The sequence below is a fragment of the Triticum dicoccoides genome, chromosome 1B, assembly GCF_002162155.2.
Source record: "Triticum dicoccoides isolate Atlit2015 ecotype Zavitan chromosome 1B, WEW_v2.0, whole genome shotgun sequence".
Lineage (NCBI taxonomy): Eukaryota > Viridiplantae > Streptophyta > Magnoliopsida > Poales > Poaceae > Triticum > Triticum dicoccoides.
In genome coordinates, this window is record NC_041381.1 from 241,827,902 (window position 1) to 241,844,968 (window position 17,067).

At 48.2% G+C, this 17,067-nt stretch overlaps 1 protein-coding gene across 1 annotated transcript; it reads left to right on the forward strand.

The window, feature by feature from the left end:
- Positions 1-8,120: 8,120 nt before the first annotated feature.
- LOC119330051 (ABC transporter G family member 12-like) lies at positions 8,121-14,448 on the forward strand. Its single transcript, XM_037603163.1, has 8 exons — positions 8,121-8,703; positions 8,845-8,924; positions 11,904-12,368; positions 12,472-12,597; positions 12,708-12,833; positions 12,932-13,489; positions 13,591-13,698; positions 13,802-14,448. The coding sequence occupies exons 1-8, from the start codon at positions 8,466-8,468 to the stop codon at positions 14,168-14,170; spliced, it is 2,070 nt and encodes a 689-aa protein (XP_037459060.1). The 5' UTR covers positions 8,121-8,465; the 3' UTR covers positions 14,171-14,448.
- The last annotated feature ends 2,619 nt before the right edge of the window (positions 14,449-17,067 follow it).

The following is a 17,067-nucleotide window of genomic DNA, read 5'->3' on the forward strand; positions in this document are numbered from 1 at the left end:
TAAAAGGCTGCTCTGTACTTCTGCCGCGAGAGCCGCTGTATGTTCCTCCTTTCGGAGGGAGCGTTCCGTGTTTCCATTGACCGTGATGACTCCACGAGGGCCTAGCATCTTGAGCTTGAGGTATGCATAATGCGGCACCGCGTTGAATTTTGCGAACGCGGTTCGTCCGAGCAGAGCGTGATAGCCACTGCGGAATGGGACTATGTCGAAAATTAACTCCTCGCTTCGGAAATTATCCGGGGATCCGAAGACCACTTCCAGTGTAACTGAGCCTGTACAACTGGCCTTGACACCTGGTATGACGCCTTTGAAGGTCGTCTTTGTAGGTTTAATCCTTGAAGGGTCTATGCCCATCTTGCGCACTGTATCCTGATAAAGCAGGTTCAAGCTACTGCCGCCGTCCATCAGGACTCTCATGAGGTGAAATCCATCGACGATTGGTTCTAAAACCAATGCGGTGAATCCGCCATGGCGGATACTGGTCGGATGGTCTCTTCGATCGAAAGTGATCGGGCAAGAGGACCATGGGTTGAATTTAGGGGCGACTGGCTCCATCGCGTATATGTCCCTTAGTGCACGCTTCCGCTCCCTATTGGGAATATGCGTTGCGTATATCATGTTTACCGTCCGAACTTGAGGGGGGAATCCCTTTTGTCCTCTGTTGTTCGGCGGCCGGGTCTCTTCCTCGTCATCGCTGTGTAGCCCCTTGTCACCGTTTTCGGCGATTAATTTGCCTGCCTGCTTGAATACCCAACAATCTCTATTGGTGTGGTTAGCTAGCTTTTCGGGGGTTCCATGTATTTGACAGGAGCGGTCGAGTATTCAGTCCAAATTGGACGGGCCCGGAGTGGTTCTTTTGAATGGCTTCTTCCGTTGACCGGGCTTGGAGCCTCGGAATCCGGCGTTGACTGCTGTATCCTCATTGCTGTCGCCGTTAATGTGGCGTTTGTTTTTGTTTTGACGCAACCTGCCGTTGCGGTCCTTGGTATCCGGACTGCCAGCGTTTTTGCTGAGGTTGTTGCTGCGAGCTAGCCAGCTATCCTCTCCCGCACAGAAGTGGGTCATGAGTGATGTGAGGGCTGCCATGGATTTCGGCTTTTCCTGTCCTAGGTGCCGGGCCAGCCACTCATCGCGGATGTTATGTTTGAAGGCAGCGAGGGCCTCTGCATCCGGACATTCGACGATTTGATTTTTCTTTGTTAAGAACCGTGTCCAGAATTGCCTAGCCGATTCGTCTGGCTGCTGGATTATGTGGCTTAGGTCATCTGCGTCCGGTGGTCGCACATACGTGCCCTAGAAGTTGTCGAGGAATGCGGCTTCCAGGTCTTCCCAGCATCCAATTGACTCTGCGGGCAGGCTGTTAAGCCAATGCCGAGCTGGTCCTTTAAGCTTGAGCGGGAGATATTTGATGGCGTGAAGATCATCGCCGCGGGCCATATGTATATGGAGGAGATAATCCTCAATCCAAACCGCGGGGTCTGTTGTGCCATCGTAGGATTCGATATTAACGGGTTTAAACCCTTCAGGGATTTGATGATCCATTACTTCGTCAGTGAAGCATAGTGGGTGTGCGGCGCCTCTGTATTGAGCAATACCGCGACGTAGCTCGAGAGAGCATTGTCTGCTGTGTTCGGCCCGGCCGGAGTAGTTGTATCCGGCGCGACGGTATTCGTCGTGGGTCTTGGGGCGCCCACGTGATCCATAGATAGATCTGGATTGTCTCGCCTTGTCCTCCAATATATCCCGCAAGTCCGGCGCGTTCCCCCGTGGCTTCATGCTTTTTGAGCGATGCCGGGGTATGGTTTTGGTGGAGGGCTTGCATGCCTCTCTGTCGCGGCCACGAGGTGGTCGGTCTGCCGTATTGTGCGCTGGTGGTGCAGGTTTGTACGCTTCCTCCTCTAGTCGGGGGAGCAACTTGCGTTTTGGGTAACTTTTGGAGGGGCGTTCGAGTTCATACTCTTCGGCCGCGAGGACCTCGGTCCATCTGTAGGCCAGTAGGTCTTGATCAGCTTGAAGCTGTTGCTGCTTTTTCTTTAGGCTGTTTGCCGTGGCCATTAGCCTGCGTCTGAAACGCTCTTGTTCGACGGGATCCTCAGGCATGACGAATTCGTCGTCGTCGAGGCTTGCCTCGTCTTCAGAGGGAGGTAAGTAATTATCATCCTCAACCTCTTCGTCTGCCGCCCTCTCGTGAGGGCTTGCTTCTGCTTCCTCCTCCGCTTGATCGTGCTGGAGGGGGTTGTCTTCGGCACTTTCTGGGGTGTTATTGTCTCCTGTGCCGGAATATCTATTCTTGCTGTGGCAGGATTTAGAGCGGCGCCGCTGATGCCGGCGCTTGGGCTGTTTCTTTAAGGGATCGGCCTCCGTTGCTTCTTCGCCGTCCCCATCTTTTGGGGTGTCCACCATATATATGTCGTATGACGAGGTGGTCTTCCAGTGTCCTGTAGGCACTGGTTCTTGATAGTCTCCGGCATCGTCGTCCATACCGTCGATGTCTTCGGAGTCGTAGTCGAGTACGTCAGTTAGATCGTCGATGGTGGCTACGAAGTGGGTGGTGGGTGGGCCCTGAATTTCTTCGTCGTCCGCATCCCAACCATCCTGGTCGTAGTTCGGCCAGGGCTCTCCGGATAGCGAGAGATGCTTCAGCGAATTTAAGATATCGCCGAAGGCTGAGTGCTGAAAGATGTCCGCAGCGGTGAATTCCATGATCGGCGCCCAGTCGGATTCGACCGGCAGGGGCGCAGGAGGTTCGGAGTCCGGCAGAGAGTCCGGCACCTCGGAGTCATGAACTTTATGCGGGACAAGGTAAGTGTTCGGCTCCATCGCCGTAGAAGTTGCAGCTCCCGAGGCGGTGTCCAGCCATCCGTCCTCGATCTGAGCGATCGGCTCCGGACTATGGGTCGGAGCGGATTCGTGTGCGGCCTCCAAGGTGCTGTCCGGCGGCAGAGTTAGGTCGTGCCCATCGTGACAGCGCGGCATGCTCGGCTGTGGCTCAGATCCATCGAAGATCAAGTCCCCGCGGATATCGGCCGTGAAGTTTAGGCTTCCAAACCTGACCTGACGGCCAGGGGCATAGCTTTCGATCTGCTCCAGATGGCCAAGTGAGTTGGCCCGCAGTGCGAAGCCGCCGAATACAAAGATCTGTCCGGGGAGAAAAGTCTCACCCAGGACTGCGTCGTTGTCGATTGAAGAGGCCATCAATCCTATCGGTGACGACACAGAGGAACTCTCAATGAAAGCACCAATGTCGGTGTCAAAACCGGCGGATCTCGGGTAGGGGGTCCCGAACTGTGCATCTAGGCGGATGGTAATAGGAGACGAGGGACACGATGTTTTACCCAGGTTCGGGCCCTCTTGATGGAGGTAAAACCCTATGTCTTGCTTGATTGATATTGATATTGTGGATGTTTACAAGAGTGGATCTACCACGAGATCAAGGAGGCTAAACCCTAGAAGCTAGCCTATGGTATGATTGTAATGGTTGTTGTTGTTGTTGTTCTACGGACTAGAGCCATCCAGTTTATATAGACACCGGAGAGGGCTAGGGTTACATAGAGTCGGTTACAATGGTAGGAGATCTACATATCCGTATCGCCAAGCTTGCCTTCCACGCCAAGGAAAGTCCCATCCGGACACGGGACGAAGTCTTCAATCTTGTATCTTCATAGTCTTGGAGTCCGGTCGATGATGATAGTCTGGCCGATGATAGTCCGGCTGATGATGGTAGTCCGGCTATCCAGACACCCCCTAATCCAGGACTCCCTCAACAACCCTAGTTGTTGCAATACCTTCCACAGTACCACCAGCTGCACGAGTTGGTCAACTCAGCTAGCAGCACTTACCCAAGCTCCCTTGCCACCTAACACTACTTCCGAAGCACTCTTGACACAAGATGAGTTGCCAAGATGAGATGAACTTTGTGAGCTTCAACAACAAGAAGGTAGTTGCTGGAGTCAAGTTACAGTTGCATGCTTCTTTATATGTAGTCTCACAATTTGATGTACACTAACACTTCCTATGTTCATTGTTGGACTAGCACCTAGGCGCAAGAGGAAACAAACATCAGGGAGAATGCTCGATAGGTTAACTAAATCTAGAGGAGGAAGAATGGAGATCCGTTTTGAGGCAGGTTTAACAAGGCCACGTGATGCTACGGAGTCAACCAAGTTAGTATCAGAGGCAGCAGTTGCCGTTAGGTGTCATGTACGTATCCTCCCAACATGGATTCAGTACAGGAATGACAAAGACGAAACCCAGTTCAACACCTTCCTCGACCATTTATCTGTAAGTATGGTTATGTATGGAAACTAGTAATATCGTCTTGCTCTGTCCCATACTTTCTAGGTTGCTGATAATGAGACTCCCATAATTTTCAACAGATGAGGTTCAAGTTGGATAGCCAAGATGATGCAACTAGACAAGCTTGCACCCATGTTTTCAAGTCTGCTCTGCGACATTATTGGTATAACTTGAGGAAAACTCGAAGGCAAGGCTAACAGTGAACTTGCCGAAACATCTCCAGTGGAAAATATATCGGATGAAGAATGGAGAGGCCTCGTTAAACACTGCTCTGATCCAAAGTATCAGGTATATTATATATATGTGATCAGGTCACATGTTGAAGTCCTATTTACGCATGATCCTCACAAATCTATCTTCTTGTAGGTGAACTGTTCAAAGAACAAGGCCAACTATACGAAAGTGAAATTCCAACAGACAACAAGATCTCGTAGCTATATTGCACACTGCGATGCTCTTGTAATTAGCTGCTATTTCACTCTTTTCACTGTACCATATTATCAGATCTATATTGACTTGTTCCAAATGCAGAGGAAAGCCTGCAAGGACCAAAAAGTACCTGAACCAAATGTTGTGGAAATCTTCAAGGACTGTTACACCAGCAAGACGAAGGGCATGACTACACCAGTCAATGTAACATCCCAAAATTCTAAATTTTGGAATGTTATATTAATTAATTAAATATATGTTTGTTTGTTTAGTTCATAGTGATAGTTGATAAAAATGGTTTTGATATTAGTTCTTTTTGCTAGTAAATGCTTTAGTAAATTATTTGTTGTTATTTCATTAGAATTATATTTTCTTTGCTGTATAAAAGTCATTAGAGTAATTTAGTGTTGTTATGATAAAATTTGTGTGAGTTGGTCTCAACTAGATTTCCTTGAAGTTTCCTTTTGAAGTTTTCCTTTCTTTTTCATTTGTTTTTATTTGAAGATTATTGTTTCTTTATTGCTTTTGATTGATATTTTGATTGATAGGATTGTTTGCTAGGATGTTTGCTTCTATAAATGTTATGTCTGTTAATATAGATTTTCAACGGAGTGACGATTAGTTCTACCAAGTCATTCTGAGAGCGTTGTTATCTTCATCAACTTACCAGGCAAGTTCACCTTGACCATGCTTTTCATGCCTACGTTTTTATTGCATTTAGTGTCACCATTCATAATCCCTCCAGTAGTTATATAGACTTCTTGTAGTTGAGTAGAATGCATGAGGTAGGAACCCATCACCCTGTTATCAAGCCCGGGATGCTATATAGTTTTAATGCTACGCTATAGTAGACGGGGTTGGTATGAGTGCTCGGGAGTGGTGTGAGTATGAAGACCTCTACGTCAACGACGACAACTCCATGATGGCATCGGCAAGGACTGCATCTTCAAGACCCAAGACAAGAATTCAATATACCTCTAGGTGGAGAATGGTTAAGAAGGGTACATTGGTGCGTCCAGTACTCGGTGATTCCGAAGAAGCGCCGTGATATCATCCGGAAAGCTCCATCCAAGGCTCAAAGAGACGGAAGAATACTTCATGCCCGGAAGCTTACCTGTGCAACTGCAAGTCACTATGGGCTCTGGCTTGGTTGACCCTAGTGGTGACTCTGGCTGGGATGGTGCTAGCAGATGTAGAACTACGGTAGGATTGGATGAGCACCGGACAGTGGTCAGGGGAACTCTTCGAAAGACCATGTTTCGGTCGTCTTGTTCTCAAACACCCTGAAGTGCGAGAACGTAAAAAAGAGGGATCGAATCTTCCGGGTAATGTGTACAAACCTCTGCAGAGGGTTAAAACCTAATCGATTAGCCGTGTCCCCGGTTACGGACAATTTGAGCCTCTGGACTTGGATCTATCTCGGAACTCTCAACACCGGTCTGATAACTTAATTATGGGCAACTTATCATGATTTGGGCTATGAGACATCGGTTGGCGGAACCATGTCATGATAGAAAACTCTGTAGCACATACGGACTATAAAAACCGCCTATTAAGTGTATTTCGAAATTACATGAGCCTGGCCAAAAAATAAGGTGGCGCAACCCCTATATTAAGCTATAGACGAAATTTATGAAAGGTCATCTTATATATTTCGTCCATGTCCTTGTATGCCATCATGGTGGCTCCAAGGTGCTGAAAAATCCACTGGAAACTCCGTTCTTGTTCCCCTTCCGTGTGCCATCCTCTCCATGCTTGATCATGCTCTAATATTCATCCTTCTTTTCCATGTTGGGCCCTTCATTCGTAAGCAAAACAAATGTATCCAAATTAGACAGTATTACATTCTCATGAACATTAGAATCGTTACCAAGAAATGAAAGTACCTGGTAATTTAATTGGCGTGTGCGAGTTCTAGTAATTGATCCAGCTAGTAGCAGTAGAGGTTGTGGGTGTAACTGTAGTAGTGATGATTTCATAACTCTGTTCTTACATGAATGTCCCTCCTGTTCATGATCTTCTTGAGCTCGTCCAACATGCTCGTGCCACTGGTGTCGATGCTGCCAACCGCTGCATCCAAAAAGAACAAGTTTCATACATGCTCTGCTTGAGATGCTTAGGTGTGGGCAAAAATTCAGACCAAGTTGTTGTAACTTACCACCCATGTCGAGGACGACGTACTGCACGCCGGTCTCGCCCTTGGCGATGGTCCGTTCATCGTCGTCATCGTCAATCTACTGGGGTGATCCTCTCGCGCAGGTTGCCGGAGTTGGCGAAGTAGATGGGCGTGTCCATGCGCAACACGAGCATGTCAAACACCGTTCGTGCCATCGTGTATTGGTCCATCCGCTGGTAGATGGTCGTGTCCGGCCCGTTGCCCATAACTGCGGTCGTTGGCCACGCCACGAAGAGCAGCACCCGCAACACCGAGATGGGCACAACCACCACCAGCCCCATCTCGACTCTGCCGAAGATGGCGCCAAGGTAGGCTCCTGCGCAGACGTAGAAGTTCACCTTATTGACGTGCCAAAGGAAATCGCGGAGCCGTGGTAGGCCCCCGCGTAGGCAACGTGCCAGAAGCCGTGATAGGCCCCGCTGCGACATTGAACAGCTCCGTTGGAGGGGCAGTCGCCGCCACTGCCGCTTCCTACGAGCAGCACCTCCGCCGCCCCCCAGGTTGCCGTCACCGTTCTCCCCGTGAGCAACAGCTCTCGCCGATGACTCATCGTCCTCCTTGATCCCTGCCATCGGGTAGAGGATATGGTTGGGGGGGATAGAAATGAAACATGAAGGGGATTTGTTTGGTACGGGAGGGCGGAGACTTTTTGGTCGGGTCAAAGAAAAAAAGGTTCAGGCGAACCACCCATCGGAACGAACGAACTTAGGAGGTGACGTGTCAAAGAAACGAGTGTCAAGATTCTTGCAGCGCAAACGGACGGTAACTAAAGCGTTCGGGCCAAATTCCTTAAAAACCAATGTTCGGGTGTTATCTTTTCGGTTTTTCTTTTGAAAATCCTATCGTATAGATTCCTATAAAATTCCTTAAAAAAAAGGGAAGGCTTTTAGATCTGGAGGTACAGGAGGGGAATTCCATGTCGTTCGCTCAAACGGTGATGTACCAAAGAGGCAAAGACCTTGATTTGATAGGGAGAAACTAAAGGGTTTTGTGCAAAGAGCAAGCACTAGAGCAGTGCCGCTCCTTGGCTCTTTCATGTTGTTGGCTCTTTCATGGCACCCCTGTCGGATTAATAACCCAACCCGCCCCAGCTAATTCCATTGATTAACGAGGACATGACAGAGCCAAGGAGCGGCAGTGTTGTGGTGGCGTACACCCGTCGATCCCAGGCCGACTTTAATTAGCCACAGTTACTACCACCTGCATCGCAACCCCCACCGCCATGAATGCGTGATCTACTAGGCGGCTGGGGCTAGGCCGCTGCTCTCTCGTCACCACCTCCCCAACCGTAAATTGAAAATGAAGTGAAGTGTCGTGGAGAAAACGAGGTCCAACATCGAGAGAACGCGGCAGCATAAATTCCAGCCGAGCAATTCCTCTGTTTCTCACTCTCTCTCTCCTTTTCTCTCTCAGCATTAATGGTGGGGGGTTGCCTGGGTAGCTAAGCTAAGCTAAGCTGCCTGCCTTGCTCGGCTGCGCTGGAGGAGAGGAGTCGCGGGCATATGCTTGCATCCATCTCGGAGTTAAAGAGACGGAAAACCGACTTGGTGGTAGTGGAGAAGAGATGGGGGAGGGGAACGGGACTGCGTGGGCGGGGGCGCTGTCGCCGGCGGCGCGGTACGCGGAGACGGGAGGGGCGAGCTTGACATGGGAGAACCTAACGGCCGTGCTGCCTGGGTCCGGCGGCCGGCCGACCAAGAAGCTCTTGCAGGGGCTGTACGGCTACGCCGTGCCCGGCAGGATCGTCGCCATCATGGGGCCCTCCGGCTCCGGCAAGTCCACCCTCCTCGACTCCCTCTCCGGTACGCGCACACATCTGCATACTCTCCTCTGGATCCAGTTCTGGCACGTTTGTTCCAGCGGGTTTACCCTCCTTTCGGTTTTTCATTTTTTTGTTGTTGTTGAAATAATAGTAAAATTAATAATTTCTGCGTTCGTTGCAGGGAGGCTGGCGAGGAATGTGCTCCAAACCGGCAAGGTGCTGCTCAACGGCAAGAAGAGGCGGCTCGACTTTGGCGCGGTGGTAAGTGTGAAATTTATAATAGAAGCCTAATTATACTCTCAACAGTGAGCCATTTCCTGCAACCAAACCTATCATGGGCTTCATTCCCATTTTCTCAATCAAGACGTCGTGTCAACAAAATGAAGCTTCAGTACTATGCTTACCATTTCTTTAATTTCTTATTGTTTGTGGACGAATTTGTCAGTAACCATGTTGAGCTTGAGTACTCCCTATGCACAAAGTGACCATAAGCACATTTACTAGCCCATCTGAAAGGTTGGATAATCAGGGGGTCAAATTAAAGTTCAGACTGTATTAGCTAAGAGCAGGATGCATAACGGTAGTTGTAGTTGCCGTTAAGCTCATACCGAGACAATCCGATCGCTGAGTTTGTTATCTACGTTTATGTATCCGTTGCGGCGGGCATCGGTCGATGCGGAGGCTGGGGCACTCTTTCCTTTATGTAAAAACTAACACCGCCTAAAAACAAATGTTCCACGGAATGGTTCCTTTTGATCCCCTCTAATTTCGATGGATCATATGGATGGTACCAAATGTTACGCAATTTCGGGTCCGCTACACCAGCGTTTCCGACCCACATGCGTCACCAGGCCCAACCGGAGAGCAACACCGACTTATGAGAGGCCTTGGGCCCTCTCCCCCCAAAAGACTAGCCTGTTAGGAGGGGACACCCCCGCCCTTATAAATCGTGTTATGTCTCCGCCCACAACCGATGTGGGACTAAACCCAACAATCTCCCCCTCACACATCGGTCATCCGTGGGCCCGCTAACACCAGCATTTCCAGCCCACCAACCATGACCGACCACCCGTGAATCCACCGAGATTTATTCCGGGCACCTGGGCTCTGATACCACTTGTTACGCAATCCCGGGTCCGCTATCACCAGCGTTTCCGACCCACATGCGTCAACCAGGCCCAACCGGAGAGCAACACCGACTTATGACAGGCTTGGGCCCTCTCCCCCCAAAAGACTAGCCTGTTAGGAGGGGACACCCCCACCCTTATAAGTCGTGTTATGTCTCCCCCCACAACCGATGTGGGAATAACCCAACAATCTCCCCCTCACACATCGGTCACCCATGGGCCCGCTAACACCAGCGTTTCCAGCCCACCAACCATGACCGACCACCCGTGAGTTCACCGAGATTTATTCCGGGCACCTGGGCTCTGATAGCAAGCCGTTAGTTGGTAGCTAGGACTTGGAACACATCAAGCCCTTCATGTGCGGGTTCATACTCCATAATTAGTCTTCTGGTGGTTTCCCCATCTGAATTCAGTTTTTAGAGTATACTGCTTAGGAAAGTATATTGGGCAGTTCGGGGTCGACATCTAATGATCTAACATAGATCTTATCTCAACAAGCTATCACATTCTAATGTAGAAATAATAATAGGCATCCTTTTGAAAAGCCACTGAACAGTGCCAAAAATAGCCTAAGTCCATTTCAGCTGAGTGTCTCAAGGTACTTTGTCAGGCTGTTGCCACCGGACCATGTACTACGAGAATGACACTGCCATTAAAAGCCCAACCAATTCTTGTTTGATGTTAAATTGGAGGATGCATTGGATTACGAAATGCAGTTGTCAATCCCTTTCAGTATGTCATATTACAAAATGCAGTTGTCAATCCCTTTCAGTATGACATGCATGCCACACTGCTAATAGTATTAGTCAATGAAAATAATTAATGTGGAATAGACACTCCACTCTTGTGTAAAATTTTGACTCGTCTAAGGCTGCAAGTTGGAAATGGAATGCTTCTCTTGCAGGAAAAAGGAAGTGCAAATTTCAGATTCTAGTAAAATCCTTAACCATGCCAAACTCGTCAAATTTATCTCGACATATGCTCCTGAAAATATAAAAAGTAAGTATGTGTTAAACAACCCAAAACTCATGTGCCCTATGCCGAACTCCAAGATTTCAGCTCCCCTTGGGTATTTAGCTCTCACAAAACGTTGCCAGGGTTCAGATTCAGCATTCAAACACCAACACAGTTTGCACATTAAGCTATTATTCAGTTTAGGCTAGCTTTTCATGCCCAAACCTCAGGTCCCCCATTACTTGCCAGAAAGATGACCTCCTAATCTTACCAAAATCAAGAGTTGTTTTGCGCCTATAAGGAACATGGCCATGTGGTAAAGAGGACTAACTGCAGTTTAAGTAGTTGTTGACTGTTTAAGACCAATCGGTGTCAGAACATAAACCACATGATTAAAAAAACTAATCAATACTGAAATTCTGATGCTACACAGCAGGTGTGGGTAGTGGGTACTGGATAGCAATTTCAAAAGCGATTATGTGTGAAGTATAGTTGTGAAATTAGTTACTCTAGTTTAATTCAGTACAATTTAACTCCTTTCTTTGCGGGGCAGTACATACAATCAATTTCACGACATAAAGGAGGATCCATATGGAAGTAGTACGAATTATCACTGGATGGGGATAAGATTACACAATATTAGGGCATCCACAATGTGTGTATTTGCTGCCTCTCAGGCTGCCTCCAGATGTATAAAGGTTGCCTCTATACATTGCATCCCCAGCCTCTAAGAAAAAAAGGCTTAGAGACGCCTCCAATCTTAGCGCCGTCTCCAACTCTCCTTGCCGAATAAAATATCCCAGTGTCCCCACTTGTCAGCCACTTATTTGTATGTGGAAGCCATGGGTTGCTAGGTAAAGGCAACATATAATATTCAGTTATAGGTACAGGTCTGGCACTAGAACAAGAGGCAACACATTGCGTGATTTTCATCTAGGATTAGAGGCAGGACCATGGGTCCCAGTTTAGAGGCAACCTTGCCTCTAGACACTGTGGATGCTCTTAACATAAAGGAGGATCCAGCTGAATCTGGGATACCCCTGAATGTTGTACTCAAAATACGAGCTACCAAATTTGTCTTAATAACTACGATACGAGGAACCAAGATATAGTGAGCTCTCAAGTGTTTGACGTCGGTGGTGTGTACCTCGGTCTACAGGCGTACGTGACACAGGAGAACGTTCTGCTGGGCACGCTGACCGTCCGGGAGACGGTGACCTACTCGGCGCAGCTGCGGCTGCCGTCGAGCATGTCAAAGGCTGAGGTGCGCCGTGTCGTCGACGACACGCTGGATGAGATGGGCCTCCGGGAGTGCGCTGAGCGGCCCATCGGCACGTGGCACCTCCGGGGCATCAGCGGCGGCGAGAAGAAGCGTCTGTGCATCGCGCTGGAGATCCTCACCCGGCCGCGCCTCCTCTTCCTCGATGAGCCCACCAGCGGTCTCGACAGCGCCTCTGCCTTCTCCGTCATCGAGACGCTCCGCACACTTGCCATTGATGGCGGACGCACCATTGTCTCGTCGGTGCACCAGCCCAGCAGCGAGGTATTCGCGCTCTTCGACGATCTCTGCCTCCTCTCCAGTGGCGAGAGTGTCTACTTCGGGGATGCCAAGCTTGCACCACAGGTACTACTACTACAGTACTACATATACGGTCACACGAAGCGCTTGCATGTTTTTTGTACGAGAACTTGGGCTCAAAAACATGGTTGCTTTTGTTTTTTGTCAGTTCTTTGCAGAAACCGGATTCCCCTGCCCGAGCCGGAGGAACCCTTCCGACCACTTCCTCCGGTGCGTCAATTCGGACTTCGACGATGTCGCCACGGCCCTGAAAGGATCCATGAAGCTCCAAGCAGTATGGGCAACTTTAGGACTGGTTTTCCTTTTTAATGCAGTATGAGCAGCATGGTGACGTTTGGTACATGTTTTGTGATCGGGGTAAATGCATTTTTGTTTGATTTGAAGGAGGCAGATCTTGATCCCCTGTTGAAGTACTCGACTACGGAGATCCGAGAGCGGCTCGTGGATAAGTACCGGATCTCAGACTACGCCATGATGGTTAGGAACACAATACACGAGATAAGCAAAATAGTAAGCCACTCCCAAATTCCAAGCATCTTTTGAATTTCCTTCGATCTGAGTTTTTTTTTCTTCTTCTAAATTTTGATGTTGTTGCATTGGATTTGCAGGAGGGTGTGATGGAGGAGGCAGTGAAGGGCAGCCAAGCGACCTGGTGCAAGCAGCTGCGCACGCTGACCAAGCGCTCCTACATCAACATGTACCGTGACTTCGGCTACTACAGGCTGCGCATCATCATCTACGTCCTGATGGCCATCTGCCTCGGTACCATCTACTACGACGTCGGCAACGGCTACACTGCGATCCAGGCGCGTGCCTCGTGCGGCGGCTTCGTCTCGGGCTTCATGACGTTCATGTCCATCGGCGGCTTCCCCTCCTTCATCGAGGAGATGAAGGTCTTCTCCCTCGAGCGGCAGAACGGCCACTACGGCGTCGCCGCCTACATCATCTCCAACTTCCTCTCCTCCATGCCGTTCCTGTTGACCATGTCCTGGGCCAGCGCCTCCATCACATACTGGATGGTCAAGTTCCGGCCAGGATTCAGCTACTTCGCCTTCTTCGCCCTCAACCTCTATGGTGGCGTCTCCGTCATCGAGAGCCTCATGATGATCATCTCCGCTCTTGTGCCCAACTTCCTCATGGGGCTCATCCTTGGCGCCGGCGTCATTGTAATTCTGCAACCAATATTTTCTTCTTCTATAGTATATGTATTTCATCACTTGGCACGTGCATCCTGGTGTCTGACAGGGTCGATGCTTGCATTTTGCAGGGGATCATGATGTTGACGTCTGGATTCTTCCGGCTCCTTCCAGAACTTCCCAAGATATTTTGGAAATACCCAGTGTCCTACATTGTCTACGGATCTTGGGGTTTGAAGGTACAGCTTTAAGCTTTTGATCGGTCAGCTGCAATGGATTATGCAAGTAAAATCCTACTAGCTAGCATGCATCTGAAACTGAAAGCACTGCCTTGGCATGCAGGGTGCATACAAGAACGACCTGCTCGGGCTGGAGTTCGAGCCGATGACGCCGGGAAGGGAGAAGCTGACTGGCGAGTTCATCATCACCAACATGATGGGGCTGAGCGTCAGCTACTCCAAGTGGCTAGACCTAGCCATGATCTTCATACTCCTCCTGGCCTACCGCATCACCTTCTTCTTCGTCCTCAAGGTCAAGGAGGCCGCCGCGCCCTACCTCCGCGTCGCCTACACGCGGTTCACCGTGAAGCGCCTTGAGCGGCGGGCGTCCTTCAGGGAGTCGCTGGCCATGACGTCCTTGTCCAAGCGGCACAACGCACCGCACCCCATGGCCATGCAGGAGGGGCTCAACTCCCCCATGCAGCAGTACTGACTGGCCAATGTCAATGAGTACCAGGAGCAGCCGCCCCGGCAGTTGAGTTGATCATTACTACAGCAAGACGATAGCCGCCCGTGACATGCGTCTGTCACGATTACTTGTGTATGCGTTTCCACTTGTTAGTTTTGCTTGCAGGCTTGCGGCTTCGCTGGAAGCTTCAAGGTTCATAAACATACGGATAGTGCATTCTTTAAAAGTTTGGTTTTACTGTAAGAAGTCGCTGCAACCAATACAGATACGAGATAATATTACGCCTCATTGTTTTGCTCGTTTGTTTTAAGCTCACGTACTTCATGCACATATCCAAGGGAAAGGAACATAACAACTGGCTATTCATGTGTAAATACCGGTGAAGCACTCAATGCACATAATATCAAATTTTAATTACTCCTTCCTTCCAAATTAATTGAAGTTATAGAGTTTATCGTAAGTAAAAAAATAATTTTGACCAAACATATAGAGAAATATACCAATATATATGTCCACACATGATCGTGTTATCTTGTGGCCTCGCCACGAGCGCAATACACAAGACACGCGAAGAAGTCATTTGTGGACCCAAAACACCACATGTCCGAAAGGGACCCATTACAAAGTTCGATGGCTATGGTCTCTTGAAAGTGCATCTAATTCTCAAGGTGGATTTTGGTAATTCATGTCAACATATCTCATGGAACTAATGTCTCCTTCAAAGTATATTTCAGAAAATATTATTTTATGTACAACACAGAAATGAAAGATGACCCATAAAAATGCTTAAAAAGAAGTGTGTTGGACAAGTCAAAGGATTCTACATTATTATATGTGATCCGAGATCACATTGAGTCCATATGCATTCCTATAATATCAAAAGGGGATGACAATATGGTAATAAACCATTTGCTCCATGTTCTTAAAGATCAAACTCCAAAAACTCCTCGAAATCCTTCAAAGATTCCACAATATCTTCCTAGTTTCATTTAACTCGCTGGTGCCGAAGCACTTCCACTCGAGGCCATCGAATCACCTAGATATAAGTGGTGTACACATCTTATTCACTCGAAGACTCCCACCATTCCATTCAAAACCACCGAAGCATTTGGTAAACCTCCCATTACCATGTCGGAATTCCGAGCAAAACTAGTCAGAACTTCCAAAGCGCTAAGAGAGAGTGTGCCAATTTTGAAGTGTTTACTTCGGAGCCACCGATTGTTTTCAGACCTAGGGATGCATATGAAAGTTGCTACTTTTATTCACTTCGGAGCCACTGAGCAATTTCAGTCGGAACCTCCAAACTGTGCAATAAAGTTGGTAATGGTTAGATTTCTGGTCCCGCATATATATGCCCCCCCCCCCCGCCCCACTTATCCCACCAATTCACTCGAAGCAAACTCCACTCCCATCATATATTCTAACTTCTAAGAGAGATCTGCACCTCCTTATGATGATTTAAAAGGGTTTTCCACTCCACCCAAGCAAACCGTTTGTGATCTAATCCCCTCTTACTTTTCACTCCTACTTCTCCAAATGCATAGCCAAATCTTGAGAGAATTAAAGTTTTGAGGAGATTATCTTTTGAAGCACAAGAGCAAGGGATTCATTACCAAACAACCTCTATCTTTTTTACTTTCGGAGGGTGTGTGTCTCCTAGATTGGCTGGGTGTTGGCTAGAGAACATGCTAGTTCTAGGCAATAGACTGAAACATCTCATTGAACACAATATTTCTTGTCTCTGAAAGTGCTAATTATCAACTAGAGGGGGGGGGTGAATAGGCGATTTTTATGAAAGTCTTCAAAGACTCAATGTCTTCGAAGACAGACAACCAAAAAGAACCTATGTGATATGCAGCGGAAGATAAACTACACTAGACATGCCATAGTCAGGTAAGCAATACAATGAAAGCACGAAGACAAATAACAGCTAGGTAGAACAGATCGGAATAGGAAGACAGTATGAAGCCAATTATGCAAATAGAGAGATTGTCTTCACACAGTGAAGCCAAACAGGGCAACCAAGCAATGACTTCACGAAGCTAAATGGTAAGTAAAGGAAAGTGATAGAACTAGTAGCTTGACGAAGACAAGGATTATGTACAGTTCCAGTTGCTTTGAACTCAGAAGACCACGTCTTCACCTTATTCTCCTTGAGCTAAGGACACTTAGTCCTTGCCCAATCACTCTGGTAACTCTTCAAGGTACACTTCCAAACCTTCACAGACTCCGTTCACCGACAATCCACAATGACTCTTGGATCCTCAGAACGTGACGCCTAACCGGCTGGAGGATACACAGTCCTCAAGTGTAATAAGTCTTCAAATCACACATACAGAAAGACTTTAGTGATGCCTAACACTCTTTGGCTCTGGGTGTTTTGGGCTTTGTCTTCGCAAGGATCTCTCTTTCAAAGGCTTCGGAGGTGGGTTGCTCTCAAATGACAAAGTCGTTCAATAACTCTGAGCAGCCACCAATTTATGGTGTAGGGGCTAGGCTATTTATAGCCAGGAGGCAACCCGACATGATATGTCCGAAATGACCCTTGGTCACTAAGGAACCGACATGGGTCCAACAGTCGGATTTCAAACACATGCGGCAGCTTGGCTTGGGCTACAAGCAAAGCTGACTCATCCAACTCTGGATAAGATTTGCTCTCATTATCTTCACTCGAAGACATAGGGTTTGGTTTAGCATCACGTCAGTCTTCTGACTTTGTTCACTTTGACCCCACTTAACAATACAGTGGTTCCTATGACTCAAGTAAGAAGAAAATGAAACTACGAAAGAAACTATGTCTTTGCACTTCATTGTCTTCAAGTGAATGTCTTGACACGTCATTATCTTCGACGTGAATGTCTTCACGAACCACCATTGTCTTCAATGTCTTCACACATTTTTAGGGGTCATCTTTGGTAGGT